Genomic DNA, 15,907 nt, shown 5'->3' on the forward strand with positions numbered 1-15,907 from the left:
AAAAAAAAAGTCAACAATTGTTTACCTGCAAAATGGTTTGTCAAATAACTGTAGTTATGAAAGTGACTCGTACCTATCACCATCACGGAGGGCTTTCATCTGTTTTCCAATCAAACAAGCAAAAAGTGGACCTGTCCTGCCATCGGGCAAGTAGTTTTCAACAAGTCCTCCAAGCCACACATCAATGTTGTCTGGATGCTGGTACATGTTTAGAATCATCTCAGCAACCCTGTCGTCTCGCAGAACTACTTTCAGATCCTCCAGCGTGTCAATACGAGCCAGTCCACAGAATTCCCTCCACTCGTTGTATCCTGCAAAAAAAAAAAAATTCAGCTAGATGTAATCTAATGTTATTGATAGCGTTTATGCAGGTATCCTGTTTGGCTTTGGCTTCCAGATTTAAGAGAAGAGTGGCTAGCTGACTGCTGTGATAGAATCTGCTCACCAAGGCATAAAGAGGGAATATTTGATTTTAATCTTATGTAAACGATACAGTTGAAGTTTAACTGTTGAAATGCAAAGTTACAATCTTAATCATTTGTGTACTTAGTAACACAATGTAGCATATTGGTAATTACACTGACATTTCCATCTCTCATATTTGAAATGTGTTCATTATTTTCATACTTTGTATTTTTGCGTTTTGCACTATAAAAGCATATAGATTATTTAAAAAAATGAAGACAGTGACCAACCTTGCCCATTTCTACTGCAAAAAGTATAATTATACCTTTTTAAACTGCATAGTGTGTCTCCATTGTGGCATACACTCTATTGTGATACCAACATCTGTATTGATAAACAAATACGTGTTTTTTGTTAACTCAGGCTGCCAAAATGTCACAGTTAAACAGGACTATTTTCTTATAACCCATTTATAAGAAATTGGCAGAGATAAAATTAAAGAATGGAATCATTTCATGAAACTGAATATTGAAAAGACGGAAAGTTGCTCATTTACAATAAATATACTTGAAAAAATAGGCAAATCTTGATAGATAAAACTGCAATAAATATCTTATTGGCCAAATACATATACTTATTTATATATATATAGAAAGATAGATAGATATACACTTTTTGTTTGTTTGTTTGTTTGTTTTTGCTAAGGCTGGGCATCACCAATAATTTCACCAGTAATAGATACGATTCCAATTTTTCTTTTTTAATTCTTTTGATCCTCTCAATTCAATTCGATTGAATTTAATTTTGAGTTTATACAGTTTACACATTTTGACACATTTGTTTAGAAATACATTAATAATCAATATTTATGCTTTGAAGATTTTAATAATCCTTAGATTTGTCAAATTGCTCAATATTTAAGGATTTTTAAATAAAACCTAAATGGCAAGTGTTATTTTTAAATATACAAACAAACATTTCTTAAAAAGAGCAGAGCGAACATTAACCACTGTTTTAAATGAGAGGATAGAAGGGTAAAAGAAAAAATGCTGTGTGAATTATTTTTTCCAGCCCCCCAAACACATCAACCTTTTCTTTTCACATGAGAAGTTGTTCAGGTTTCACACAGCTCCCCCTGGAGCAAGAGAAAGCTTTTCACAGTTCTAAGGTGCTACTGAAGAATACTTGCTAATAGACTTGGATGTGTCAAATCGATAACGTTAAACCCGACAAAGCCTTTTTTATTCATTTTATTTGTTCAGACAATCCAAACTCTTTCACAGAAATACATGGAAGCAATTTAATTTAAACAAACAAAAAAAAAGTCCTGATTTTTAAAAGTTCAGACTTTTACATCTGTTTTTGAGTCTAGAAACATTTAAATCTAAGTACAGAGACGGGTGTCTCATAAAATACCTTCATATTTGTTTGCAGTACACAAACCTAAAAAAAAAATCCATTGGGTGTTTTCAAATCAATATGTTTAGAAATCATGATGACTTAAACAAGATAAAATAAGACAAGATACAATGTTTAACCAGTGTTAAATTTTACATTTATTCAATAATCCTTCTCCACTCACCAGGTTTTCCTTTCCCTACGGAACATCTTGGATTTCTTTCACAACATAGAACCATTCTATAGTCTTCTTGACATTCTTCCAACTTTTCTTCTCCTAAAAGGTCTTGACTCCTTTAGTCTCAGCATGGTGGACATAACATTTCACTCTTAATTGGTGCAGCTCCAAGTATTTTTTTAAAAGGAATTTGTTGATTCATGACTGAGGAAACATTTTTTATCCCTGAATAAAAAAGTTATAGGTCCAAACTGGAGCTTTTTTTCCCTCTATTTCGAGAAAAGTTGATGTCAAAAAAGGCATAATTCTAGAGGAAAACTAATATTTATCTCATATTCCAGTCTGGGTTTGGGTACAGCACTTAAGAAACTGCATTACTTATTGATATTATTGCGGAGCAGTTCTGGCCCTGTTGGGGCTTACCTCAGCCACTGACATTGTTCGTACTGCAGAGGATGAAAAACGTGATTCACAAGCTGATGGGAATTTTGGGAGCTGTTTCGGAGTGGTTCAGAGTGTACCTCTAATATCGCTCTAATCACCGCATTGAGTTTCAGAGTCTGTCGCTCCGTGATGTGGGGTCCCTCAGGGTTTGGTGTTATCTGCTTTTCTGTATGTTTGTCCACTGAGACATATCACAACAGATTTTTTGGATTGCTCACACACTGTTGCATATGCAGAGATTAACTGGTAACGACAAAGCAAAATGGCCCTTCAGGCTCTTTTGTCAAGCATGAAAAACATGCATAAAATCAAGTGTTTATTTTGATTATGTTTCTGAGCACACCATGTTCTGAATAAATAGCATGCTCTATATAATGCAATATTTTAAAGCAAAAAGTTCAGACTTATTGAAGAAAATGTAGTTTTAAAAATGTACATAGTATGTTTTAAGGAGCAACTTTGGAATGAGGTGATGGAAAAGCTGCAGTCCGATACTATGTTGCATCATGTTTAAAGTTATTCTGCCTTAAACTTCCCCAACAAGCCTCACATTATTATTACAACAGGTTACCTCTAGGCCATCGAGTCAGCCAGCGAGTGACCAGTTGCTTCTAAGGGAACTGAGGGTTGTATTTGTGTTGTAGGATCTTCTCAGTAAAACAAACTGCAATGCTGGGATGCCTTTTTGTGCATTTTAAAATGAGTCGTCTGCTCTCCAAGGAAACCAATTTTTCTTAGAAGATACAGCATCAATTAAGGTTACACCTTCAGGGGAAGAACTGTTTACCGAATCGATAACAGAAGTGGGAGTTAGATACAAGATTAGGTAAAAAAACAAACCCTCGTCTCCTAATTGATGCAGCGCAACAAGATTGACAGCTCACGTTGTCAGAAGACTTTTATAGTATTTTTTTTCTATTACCTTGTGAATTTAATCATTTCTAAACAATGTGGAGAGACATATGAAAACATTATGTTAAGCAGACAAAAGCCTGGTATGTCCGTCCCTTTTAATAAATCATCTAACAAAACAGATAAAAGCAAATGTGTGATCTTAAGAAAGCAGGGATTGATGGCAGACAGCTTGGCGTGTTAGAAAGCTCATGAAAAGAAAGTAATTAAGTTTACAAATGAAATGAGGGGTTCTATTTGAAGGATTATTCCGGATTGATTGGGGATTCTCGCTGTGGTTGGGTGGCTTAACTCGGTGGCATTAAACGGCTTTGTTAAGGCTGCAGCAAACAAAAAGTCATACCTGGAAGGCCGTGGTCCCGTCCTCTCTGCAGGTTTAGAGAAGCCAGGTCCATGTGCTGCAGAGAGTCCAGCACAGCCAGCATCTCTGTGACCTCCTCCACCAGCAGCATGTTTGCACTGACAGCCGGCGCTGCAGTTCCAATCATACCCCTTATAATTGGTTCAATCCCACCTGAACACAGATGGGAGAATTTTTATTAGGTTATATATAATTCAGGCTTTAAAATTCTACAACTATATTGACCAGTGCATGCAATCCTAATAGAGAAGAGCGTTTTTGATGGAATCAATGTCAGTAACATATGAAGGTAGTCTAAGCTTGAGCTGTTCCTCAAAGATAGGTCAGAGTAAAATAAGGGAACTTGTGCACGGGATTGTTATGCAAATTGCATTTCTAAAGACTTTTTGCCCTCCATTAAAAAGTTGACATAGCACAGGTCTGGGCGTGCAAACAATTAACCACATTAACTTAAAAAGCAGAGGAAAATATTTTGGCTTTAGGCAACTGATCAAATATTCTGAAGGCAGGTCAGTGCATCTACAAGGTCAAACAAGAGAGGCAATGGAAAGGGAACTTTGAATATTGAGAACTACAGTATTTTTGCCACTTATTTTTTTTTCAAAAAACAACAGTGCTCCTTTAAATCTAAAGTTCCTTATATATTAATTAATTCTGGTTGTGTTTTCTGATATTGAAGCGATTTGAGAGATGCACAAGGCTCTGTCATAAGGTTAGTCTGTTTTGATTTTATAGGAATTGCAAACAAGGTTGGGTGTTATTGTAAATATGCTAATGTGGCTAACATGTAGCAGTGTCGTAAGAAGCTATGTCTGAATTCCTTCCCTGCTCACTATATAGTGCACTATATAATGTGTTCCCCATTTTGTAGTGCTGTCCGAATATACGATTCCAAAATCGAATGCCCTAGAAATTTCCCAGAAGTCTTTGCGAAAAATCAGCGTGCAGCGATGCTCACTACTTTATTATGTACAGACCCATAATGCATTGCTTTCGAACATTTCTGCGATAAAAACGTGTTTAAATGTAATTTTTTTAATAAGCCATCCACATTTTCATCATCAGAACACAGTGGAGTCACAAATAGACGATGTGAAATGTTAATATTTATTCAATTTTCACTTTGTCCTGGACTATGTAGTTCTATGTAGTAGCAATTAGAGTGGAAATTCCGACATAGACCTAGAATTACCGTGAACACAGTTGATAAAGTCTGACTTACTGACATATCTCTGATTCTTTTGTCCTGCTTAATGCGCTTTATAGTTCGGTGCGCCTTATACATGACAAGTTCAAAAATAGACCATTCATTGACAGTGAGCCTCATAAAATGGTGTATCCTATTGTGCGGAAAGGCAATTAATGAATCCAGGAATAGGTTTATGATGTCATGGGTATGATAAAACGTAGAGTTAAAAGAAAAAAATAATTGACAAAAGCTGCAGGACAAACAGCTATTAGCTAAGATGTAACAGAACTACAAAAAAAAAATGCATTAAAATAGTTAACTCTGATGATCTGAGTAGATCTTCTTGTGCATCTAGAGTTAAAAGCTAATTCTGCCCAGAAATATGTGTCTTCAAATATTAAACCTACTTTAATGATTTTCAGCTTTTTAAAAAATTGTTTGAAAGTGTGTGTAACTTGACAGAATGTGGAAGGGATGTGGAGAAATGGCCTCTCGAACTGAGTGAAAAGGCAGAATTTCTTCTTCAGAATCTCTTCTGGTTTGGTTGTGGGCACTCAGACATGGAGATTAAAGCGGGGGCCGGGGGGGCGGGGGGCAGCACATCTGTCAGGGGACCCAGCTGGGTAAGAGGATATGGATTTGGCTTTGGAGCTCCTTCCTTGTTCATGGCTTGTTATACAAAAGTGAAAAGAGTTTCCAGAGTGAGGGTCAGATGTAAGACTGGACAAATAAGTAAAACTTAAGATAAAAAAAAATGGTGAGGATTCTTTGGTGAAAGAAACATTTACAGAGTGTCTACCTGTGGCTGTACTGGTAAATGTTTTAATAAACAGATTGAAACTACATGGCAAAAAGTGGGCATTAAACAGTGTGCAAAGATTCACCAGGGCTTAGAAAGCCCCAGCTGTAGGGCAAACAGAAAAACAAACTTATGTTTAGTGGAGTTTAGCAGAAAGACTGTAGAACCTTCCAGAAACTAAAATGAGTCAAAGAAGAAAGCAACTTAAAGGACAATAAATAAAACAGTTTAAATTTAAAATAAATTCATTTTTAAGCTGAAAATTAAATCAAAAGAGAGATAACAAAAAATCGGAAATTCTAACATAAAAAAATGAAACCACAACTTAAAAGGCAAACAAAATGCATCAGTGTTAAATATATATATATATTTGTTTTCACAAAATATATTAAGAATAAACGTATGAAAACATTTCATACACCAACTAGCTGAACTGTTTTAAAAGTTATTTAAAAAGGACAATTAATTACGTTTCCTTTTTTCCTGTTAAAGATTTTTCATTTCTATATTGGCATCAGTATTGGTGCAGCATGCATGTGCAGAGACTTAGAAACAAATTCATTTATATAGACTTTTCTAATGGAAGATTCACCAGCTAAAAAAAAGAACGCTGGATTTTTCTCTTAATTAGCTTGTTAGGTGTGAGGACCTGTCAAAAAGGTCAAGCTGATGCAATTTGAAGTTCCATAAATATTCTCATCTCTCAATGCAAGTCGCTTCCTACATAAAATCAGAATCTGCTTCTCCACGCTGGAGCAAAGACTCCGAGCCCAAAAATGTAAATAACCAGAAAAAAATAAAAATAAAAAGAGAACAAAGAATTATCTTTTTTTTTCAGGTTTTGTTTGCAATGAAAAAATAGTTGTAAGGCAAGAGAAAATGAATAATTTTATCTGAAAATTACTTTTAATTTTGAATAAAATATTTAAAAAATCTGGATGCATGCTAATGGAAAAGTAGGAAGAACTATTTTTTGTAGCAATCTGTTGGCATAGGCAAAAACATAGTTTCTGAAAAGAAACAAATAGTATGCGGTATAATTGTTTTAAGCAACCCAGTTTGACTAACTTATTGAGGTCCTTTCAGTTAGTTTTTGGATTTTTTGCGAATCTTTCCTCACAGGATCAAAAGAGACCAAACGAATGTGCCAGGTTTGTGGCTTAAATGGTAAATACTTGTGTAGAGCTTTTCTACCTTCTTGTAAGGATGAAAGCGCTTTGTAGTCACAGTCCCATTCACCCATTCATAAAAACATTCACACAATGGTGGCGACTGAACACTGGTGACAACCTGTAACCACCAGAGGCAATTTGGGGTTCAATGTCTTGCCCAAGGACACTTTGACATGTGAGTGAGCAAGGTAGGAGGTCTGAGGTTGACCACTCTACCATTGCACCACATGAATACACATTTTTGTAATGATTTTGAGAGTTTGGCCTGGGGACGTGTTCATGGTTTACCCCGCCTTTGCCTAACAGAACCTGGGAAGGCACAGGAAACCCTGTGAGGTCAAAAGGAATTTGTTTTGGAAAATAGATAGAGGGATAGATAGAAGAACGAATGGGCGGATAGATGAATGACGGACTTTAAAAGTTTGGCTTTGATATATTTGATCAATTTTATCCTCTTTGCAACCATTTACTGTATAATCACTGGACAGTGCAACCCCTCCTCCTTCATGTTCCAAATAGGAAGTACCTGCTGCCTCCAAGAAGTCAAAATCTCAAAGACTTCTTTTGAGAAATAGACAGCTCTAACCCAGTCATTCTAATGGTCAGAATAATCATTATTGCTCTGATAAATGTTCTTAAAATCTTCTTTCTAATCCCATTTTTTTCATATTTATTTGTTATACAAGTTATAAACTGACCAATCTGATGCCTCAGTAAAAGCGTGTGGTGTCTGCTCGGCCACAACTCGAACGTTTGGTTGACAGATTCTCCCAAGCCCCCTTTCAGTGGAAGGGCTGTGGACTTCAAACAAGCTCAGTCCTGATTGGCAACAGTAATTTCCATGGAAACATTGACTCTGACAGACTCTGAACAATCACTGTCGTCTGGCGGCGTCCATATTGCAGAAAAATTATTGATGGATTTGGCCTCATTTGTGATGTCACACCCTGCTTCGTCCAGTGGTAATAATATATTTGCAACTAAACTGGCTCTATGCATTTACTGAATGTATAAATTGCCCATCCACAAACATTTACCTTTTTCAATTTCTCCCTTGGAAGATTGTTGCTGTTTGTATACTTTTCTTTTAATAAAAACAATTTTTTGCCAGTATGATTGTAACATCACCTCAATTACCCCGACACATACTCTGTGGATAATGTTTTCCTTCATTTTTCCAAGAAGTTTCATTAAATTTAATTTCATCAAATTATGAGTCTGAAGTTTTGATCCATCTGCAATATGTAGTTTGGTATTTTTAAAGTGAATATATCTGCTTGTTTTAGTGCAGAATAGACAGCCTCTAAAATAGGTTCAAGGTCCTGAGCACTCTTCTGGATCAAGACTTTCTTGGGAGTTTCAAACACACAGATGATGAATCCAGTGAGCCGTGGAAACTTTGGAATTGAGCTCAAGCCCAACATATTCCTAAAAGGCTAAATTATTTTAGATACAAAGAGATAAACATGAAAATTCAAGAACTCCAATCTTTATAAAACCCTTTTCCTGTAAAGCTGTTGAGCTTTTTCCTATTTTTTTAAAACTAGAACAGACCAATCAGCTTTAATTATTACCCACCAACTCTGAGTGATGGCAATCATCCAAGATGTGCAGTGGCGATGTCAAAGCCCATCTATGAAGACTTTGTTGTAACCCTGGTGCAAATGTGGATCAGTACACAGAATATGAAGGTACTTCAAAAGCAAACCATGACATTTCCCATCAGAGAGGTCGCTTCCACAGAGACCGACTCTGGCGGCTGGCTGAATGAATGAGATTTAATCAGCTTGCTTTTGGATCACACACAGATGTTGCACGGTTACATCGTGATTCTTTTTTAGTACAGGCACCCAATGAGATGTCATTTTTGTATCTCTCAGCTGCATCTCTGAACTAATTTGAAGTATTGGAGTTTTAAGGAGCTTCAATCAACTATTTCAAAATTCTACCAAAACTAAATAGGTCTTTCAAGCTCTTTTTCTGCTTTTTGAAAACCTTAGAAGGTAATGCAGGTTCAAGAATTTTCTCAACTAAAGGTATTCATCTAGGTCATCATTTGCATGTGACATATAATAAAAGACTACAAATAAATAAGTAATGTAGTGATGATGAATGGGAAGGTCCTTGCCGCCCGTGGGGCAGATTACTGCACCTTGTGTAATGCGTCTTCTTTGACTGTGTATGTACTGTATAGGTCACATACTGTGTGCAACATATTGCTTTACAGACCATAGACGAGAAAATGTGTAACACATTTTGCTTATGTGCATCTTCATGTCGCCGTGAAACTACCTACTCCGCAGGGACAGACTTTAGCTGCTGTAGCTGACCCTAATAGAGTCATTCTGCCCCCCCTACTGTTCTTACAATGTGCTTTCCAGTTATAACATTAGTTCCGAGAGACGGCTCTCAAGGGTGCACTGACCTTCTTTGACTATTCTCCAAGGGCTGAAAAAAGTCTTGTGAAGTCTCAAATGGGGGAACTGCTCGTGCTCCTGGAAGCTCTGGTTCAGTCTGTGCAGCACAGGAGAGATGGTGGCGTGGCCGAACCTGAACGCAGCTGTGGCAAACACATTGGAGGCTGATGGATCCACGGCTGGGTCATAGCCCGTGTAAAGTCCAATGAAGCGCTCAAACGACTCAGGGCCAATGATCTTGGGGACATAATCTCTCATAGTTATGATCTGTAAGTCGAAGAAAGAGAGCACAGTCACCAGACAGACAGAAATGTTGTCATAATTTCAAAGTAAACCTTAAATTTCAATCTGGAAACACAGAAAGAAATGATTACCACTTTGCAGACAGCATCGCTAAATTAGCATGATGTGTGGTTGAAATGAGGGTATAGAACTCCTCCCACATAAACATGCATTTCACTTTTTTTCCATTCCCACAGTAAATTATTTTTGCCTCCATCAATAATCATGAAAATAAAAACCCAGATTCAACATCTGAGCTGTATCATTCACACCAAAATGCATAGAGGCAGATTTTATGGAAAAGGGTCACTAAAACCCAACTGTAAATTAAGCATCTGAGAGAGTTAAAAATAAAGAATTTGTGGCTGTCACTTAGTGACTCTGAGCTTGAGGATGTGACATAACTTATTGTCATATAGAAATTACTATTGAATTATAATGGAATTAAAGTTCCGTTGAGTAGCATAATTGGATTTCATTTAGATGTTTCAGAGTTAGATAATTATGTTCGTAATTTGTTCTGAAGTGGAATTTTTTGACTGTAGAACTGAGACTACTCAAAGCACTTCTGGCTTTTTTTAACATCTTTTCACAGCATTTTCTGAATGAAGGAAGTATTGAAAAGAATATGACATGCCCTTAATATTGTTTTGCTTTTTGTTTTTCAGTTTAGAATAAAATCTTCCTTAAAACTTTTTCTAAGAAAAAAATAAATAAATGTTCACTCTTTTTTAAACGAAACGAAGAAAAATGTTATCTTGTTTTTTTTGTTTTTGTCTTTTAAAGCACGTCGCAGGAGGTCGCCTACTGTCAGTCTGCTGTCAATTGGAAATAATGAGTGTCTTAACTGTTTTTTCTTCGCTCTATGACAGTATCTGAAAGTTGCTCAAATTTGGGACAGCTTAAAAAAAATAAACATTTTATCCAGTGTTGTGGAGAGATGTTCACTTCAAATAGAAAAAAAAACAGGATGCAGCCAAGTATGCCTGTTCTAGGACTGCAGAAAAATTGCTATCTTAAGGTTTAGAGTGATATTTCCAGAGTGATGAAGCAAAGCTTTTCTTCTTCTGCTGCTGTTGGGAGTTCTGAATGGGTGAGTTAACCTAAAAATCACTGGCATACATCAGGCCCGCATCCAAGACATATACCTGCAAATAACACTTTATTTTTTGGGAAAATTATCAGTAAAACCTTTTAATTCCTATCTTATTTACTAAAGAAGAACATCTTGAAGTAAACATTCCCTGAAAAGAGGGGGTAAACAACCCAACATATATTCTTCCAAAAAGTGACTGTTAAAAATATTACTGCAAAACAACACACAAACAGATGCTAATGCAGTCTGTTTATCAGACACTCTTTAAACATAATTTTTGAGACAGATAAGGGTTTTTGTTTGTTTGTTTGCCCTTAAGTGGTTTTGTAAGGTGGGATTTGGGAAGCTTTCATTGCTACATCAATGTATTATAATAATAATTTGAGATAATGTTGTCGAATTATACAGATAAAAGCATTACCATTTGCCCTGTGAATGCCAGTTTGTTTGGAACAGCTGTAGTAGAACACAAATGGAGAAGGTGGTGATTTTACCATATGGAGTGAAAACCGTAAGAGCAAACTGACAGCTAGTAAAAGCTGTAAAGAGCTGCAGATTTGTATTTTTTTTAATATTTTGACCAAGAGAAAAAATTATTCCAATGCTACGTTCATATCGGCCTTGGAAATGCACTTTAAAGATGTTACTTTCAATCAAAAGTGTATACGAACAGAACACTCATAAATGTGCATTTTTAGGCGTCCGTATTCAAAACCTCTGCATTTACATGCCACTGAACTCTCAAACCTAAGACACAAGGAGGGGACGAATAAAGGACATGATCAGTGACAGGAAAGTGATGGGATCGTTATTAGCATTGACTGATGAAATTACAAAAAGAGGAAAGAGGAATGGTTAGTCGGTATGTTTTGGAGTAAAAGTCTTATTTTATTTTATTTATTTATTTTTTTTTACACAGTTTAGCCGCAGGTGTAACTTATACTCATGTGCAACTAATATGCTTATTTTTTTTTTTAATGAGAGGCACCCAGCTGCAGGTAACATGGCTGATGGATGTATGTGTAGAACTCTATCATCGATGGACATCTACTGAATGACACAAGTTGGTTTTGTTGGTTTTCAACAGTCGAATTTAAACCGCGGATAGAATATTAATCAATGTGAGCGTTTTTGTCTTGAACCTCCATCTATTTTCTTAACCCGCTGGGGCCACTGGGTTACCAGATCTCGTCCAGCGAGTGTTGGGTGAAGGGAGGATACATCCTCGACAGATTGCCTGCCTGTCAGACCTGCGGCGGCTCTCTGGCTGCAGCCAGAGTCAGTTATTTTCCCCTCTCGGGTTAATTTTGGACAGTGAGCCTCCAAATTCACAGTCACAGAAACACAGCAGAAGCAGCTATTATACATAACACAGCCCTCAGAGTGAGAGTGAACTAGCTCTCGCAGTCTCAGAGCAATCATTAGAACCTAGACATTTGGATGGAACCAATGTTTTTGTAGAACTCTTTTCATTCAAGGGCCACGTGAATTTGTCGTGCAAATTGTGATCAGGGTGAATGCAGCATTAATGTGCTTATCCAGTAATACCTTAGAAAAATAAATTAATTAAATTTACGTTAATATGTATTTAAAAAAAAGAAGTACAACTAAAGTCAGCATTAATAACATTAACACCACCAAAAAAAAAAAAAAAACTCCTTTGTAAAGAATACAACTTTTGTTTCAGACATCATGACAATTTTCATTGGACATCCATGAAGTCCATTGGGTCTATCAGTCATTTCAATCCACCATGTTACCTGCAGCTAGGAACTCTTAAAAAAACCGCTAAAGGGGACTGTAGGCATGTGTCAGAATATGCTAACAGCATGTAGCAACGCACACCGAGGTCGGATACAGACATATGAGCGACCAGTTCCACGTCCAAAACCCTCAAATTCTCACGTCGCTATGCAAGCTTAATGCCCTTTTGCGAGCTCTGGATACAAAATGCGCAATCAAATGCTTGCTAAAAGTTAAACCATTTCGATTTGACCAATCAGAGACTCAAGACGGAAGTACCAACTTGTTTGAGCTGTGAAAGAAAAAGTCTTGAGCAAGATTTTAACCACTTTGACATTTTGCACCATCTTCCAACCGTAGGTACACGCACTAGTGTCAGGTAGCGACAGTAAGTGTTAGCACCATATGGTAAGAGAATGTGCTAAACACAGTTTTGTGAGCAATTCTAAGACTAAACAGTTTTAGATTGTAACAGCAGCTCCGCATGTCACTTAGACTTAGATTTCCTTCAGAGCAAACATGTTTAACATTGTGGAATAAGCTGTAAAACATGTCAACAATACAGCCCATTCCACCTGAAGTCAAAGGTCACAGAACTGCTGGATCATTTTTACCACCTGATGGAGGACATCAGTATTGTGACACTGGTCTATTTCAGCTCTAGACACAGACCGGTTAAAATTAATTTGGGATTGAGTGCTGAAGTGTGGTTTGAATGTTAGAGGAGCATGTTACTTTGAAACTTCAGACAACATGACCCAGTCAGCTTCCTACTTCAATGATACCCTTAGACTTTTCTCCATTAAAAAGAATTTCAAAGCAAGCAAAACAAAAACCCTCTACCTTCTTATTAAATGCATTGTCACAAATTATTAAGTTGTCTCTTGAATATTGTAAATCCCTCCTCTCACACTGTCCCTGAGTCGACTGAAAAAGCAGCTTCTCGATAAACTCCTGCAGATAATGAGGGAACTCAAAAAACAAAGAAATGAAAAAATAATCTAAAAGTCTAATTTTGCATTTCAAATAGGTCATTGAAGATATTTGTTGATTTAAGTAATTTACTTAAAAAATTAATAGCGTTCAATTAGGATATATAACCAGCTTTAAATCATTTTACATCTCATTCCTTTAACAGTCTTGTTGATTTTGATGTAAAATCCATCAGCGATGAATGTGTCACAGTACTAACAAACGCACCATAGTGAAACCCAAAGGGAAAAACATTTCAACTCTGCTCTACAGTTGGTGTAAACAGGTTATGCCAAAGGAAAAAAAAAGCTGTTAAAAGATTTTAGCGCAGCAGAGTTAGGTGTTTCTGAGCATGTCATGTAAATTATAGTTGGGGGCATCCAAGTATTCCGTCGTGGGTCTGCATAAAGACAAAGAAATGTTTTTCAAGCAAAACCTGTTTATGAAAATAGCATTTTAAAGTTTTACTTTCAAGAGTTTTGAACAATGTTTTTCCCTCTCATAATTTTAGTTTAAGAGATAATCAGATTCCAAAAGGACAAACTGATTTTCTGGCTCCGATGTGGACGCTGGAGAGGTCTAGCTACAGGAGATGACTCACATTGGCGGCAGATGGCTGCAGTTCTGCTGCAGCCACAGGCTCTTCTGCCGACCTCACAAGACTCAGAACTTACGTAGGTTCACGCAATAACCCGCCATTTATGTAGGAAGGACTAGTAAACAAACCTTCATTCTGCCGTGATTTTTAATTATATTCAAAACTCTTCTTTTTCTGAGTGACTCATCTTCATACAGTGGATAAGCATGGAACCTTTAGTAATACTTTTGTCTGATAAATTCTTAAATCTACATATTTGACTGTGTTACACGTATTGTGCAACAAGTAGGGGAGACCAGGGTTGGTTTTCACAATGACATCATGTTTACAACACGGGGAAAGCAGCAAGTACAGCAGAAAACAGGTTTTCTTTGGAAAAATGTACCAGGTGCACTTTAAACTCACATTTTTTAAAGTTTAGGTTAATAGCGCCAACTTCTCAAAAATTGCTCTGGGTCGGCTCCGGTGTCACCCAAAAATTCAAAGCCAAAACAATGGATATGGAGTGCTGGACTCCGGGTTCACACTGCATCCGATCCTGCTCCAGTGAGGACGCCTGAGTCTTTACGTAACTTGAGAAGTGCGACTGCATGCAGTCTGGTCTGGCCTCCACGGTCTGGCTTATCCGGCGCTCCATATCCGTTCCATCGGCTTTACATTTTTGCCGGATGCCGTAACCAAGCCGGAGCACTTTTTTGTAGCAGGACCACAGTGCTCCGATGAGTCATCTGCTGTAGCTAGACTGCTTGAACGCTGTGTGAAAATAGCTTTAGACATGAAATGGGGCTGTATCGTTTTATCATGACTAAAACTTGTTAGGGGCTGCACGGTGGCGCAGTGGTTAGCGCTCTTGCCTCACAGCGAGAAGGCCCCGGTTTGAATCCCGGCTGGGACCTTTCTGTGTGGAGTTTGCATGTTCTCCCCGTGCATGCGTGGGTTTTCACCGGGGACTCCGGCTTCCTCCCACCATCCAAAAACATGCTTCATAGGCTGATTGGTGACTCTAAAATTGCCCCTAGGTGTGGATGTATGAGTGAATGGGTGTGTGATTGAGGCCCTGCGACAGACTGGCGACCTGTCCAGGGTGTACCCCGCCTTCGCCCTTCAGTAGCCGGGATAGGCTCCGGCACCCCCGCGACCCCGAAAGGGAAGAAGCGGTGTGGAAGATGAATGAATGATCATTTATCATGACCAAATTTGAACTAAATTCTCATAATGTTATGACTCTCGTGATCTAAAAAAAAAAAATCAAACTAAAATGATATAAAACCGGAGCTCGATGCGTCTCTAACAACAAAGACTTTCCAATGATCAAATTGCAGGCAGGGAAAAAAAAAAGAGTGAAAACATTAATGTGGGTGATCTGAATGAACAGGGACATGTCATCACTGTAATTTGATCATTACACACACACACTATTTTCTTTGTACCTGCGTAACCCCTACTGACTCTCTCACTTAAGCCAGCTCAACAAGAGACTTCTAGACTTCTCTCATATCTCCAAGCAGAATGTCCTGCTGCTTCTGTGAGATCAACTCGTCCTGCTTTGACCTTAAACGCCCAACTCCAGCAGAGTTTTGAGCCACTTTGGTGAGGAGAGTGTTTCAACTTTAATTAAATCTAAATCAGTGGGAAACTATTTGATGGAGTTGCTTTTCTGTATATTCAATTAATTCTCTAATTTCTTGAATTATTATATTGATTCGCAAATTATAAATTTAACATTAAAATTGAATACATTTTTTTCAAATGTTAGGATTTAATGTAATATTCAAATTGAAACCTCTATACAAGCGTTGAACAAAAACATTTTATTTTTTTCAGTCTTTTGAAGTTAGCAAAAAAAAAGTTTAAAATTGTTCCTAAGATTTTCAAGACAAAAGTACTTTGACTTTTGATATTTGGCTATAAATACAACTGCTACCATTTTATCTAAAAAGT

At 37.2% G+C, this 15,907-nt stretch overlaps 1 protein-coding gene across 1 annotated transcript in view; it reads right to left on the minus strand.

Annotated features, from left to right (window-relative positions):
• tpo (thyroid peroxidase) overlaps positions 1-15,907 on the minus strand; it is a gene marked incomplete in the record, with an annotated part of 37,300 nt that overhangs the window by 3,986 nt on the left and 17,407 nt on the right. The window contains 3 exon segments of the mRNA XM_036210000.1: positions 74-311; positions 3,681-3,851; positions 9,284-9,542. Coding sequence (XP_036065893.1) covers positions 74-311; positions 3,681-3,851; positions 9,284-9,542 — 668 coding nt within the window.

This window comes from Oryzias melastigma, linkage group LG22 (assembly GCF_002922805.2).
Source record: "Oryzias melastigma strain HK-1 linkage group LG22, ASM292280v2, whole genome shotgun sequence".
Taxonomy (NCBI): Eukaryota; Metazoa; Chordata; class Actinopteri; order Beloniformes; family Adrianichthyidae; genus Oryzias; species Oryzias melastigma.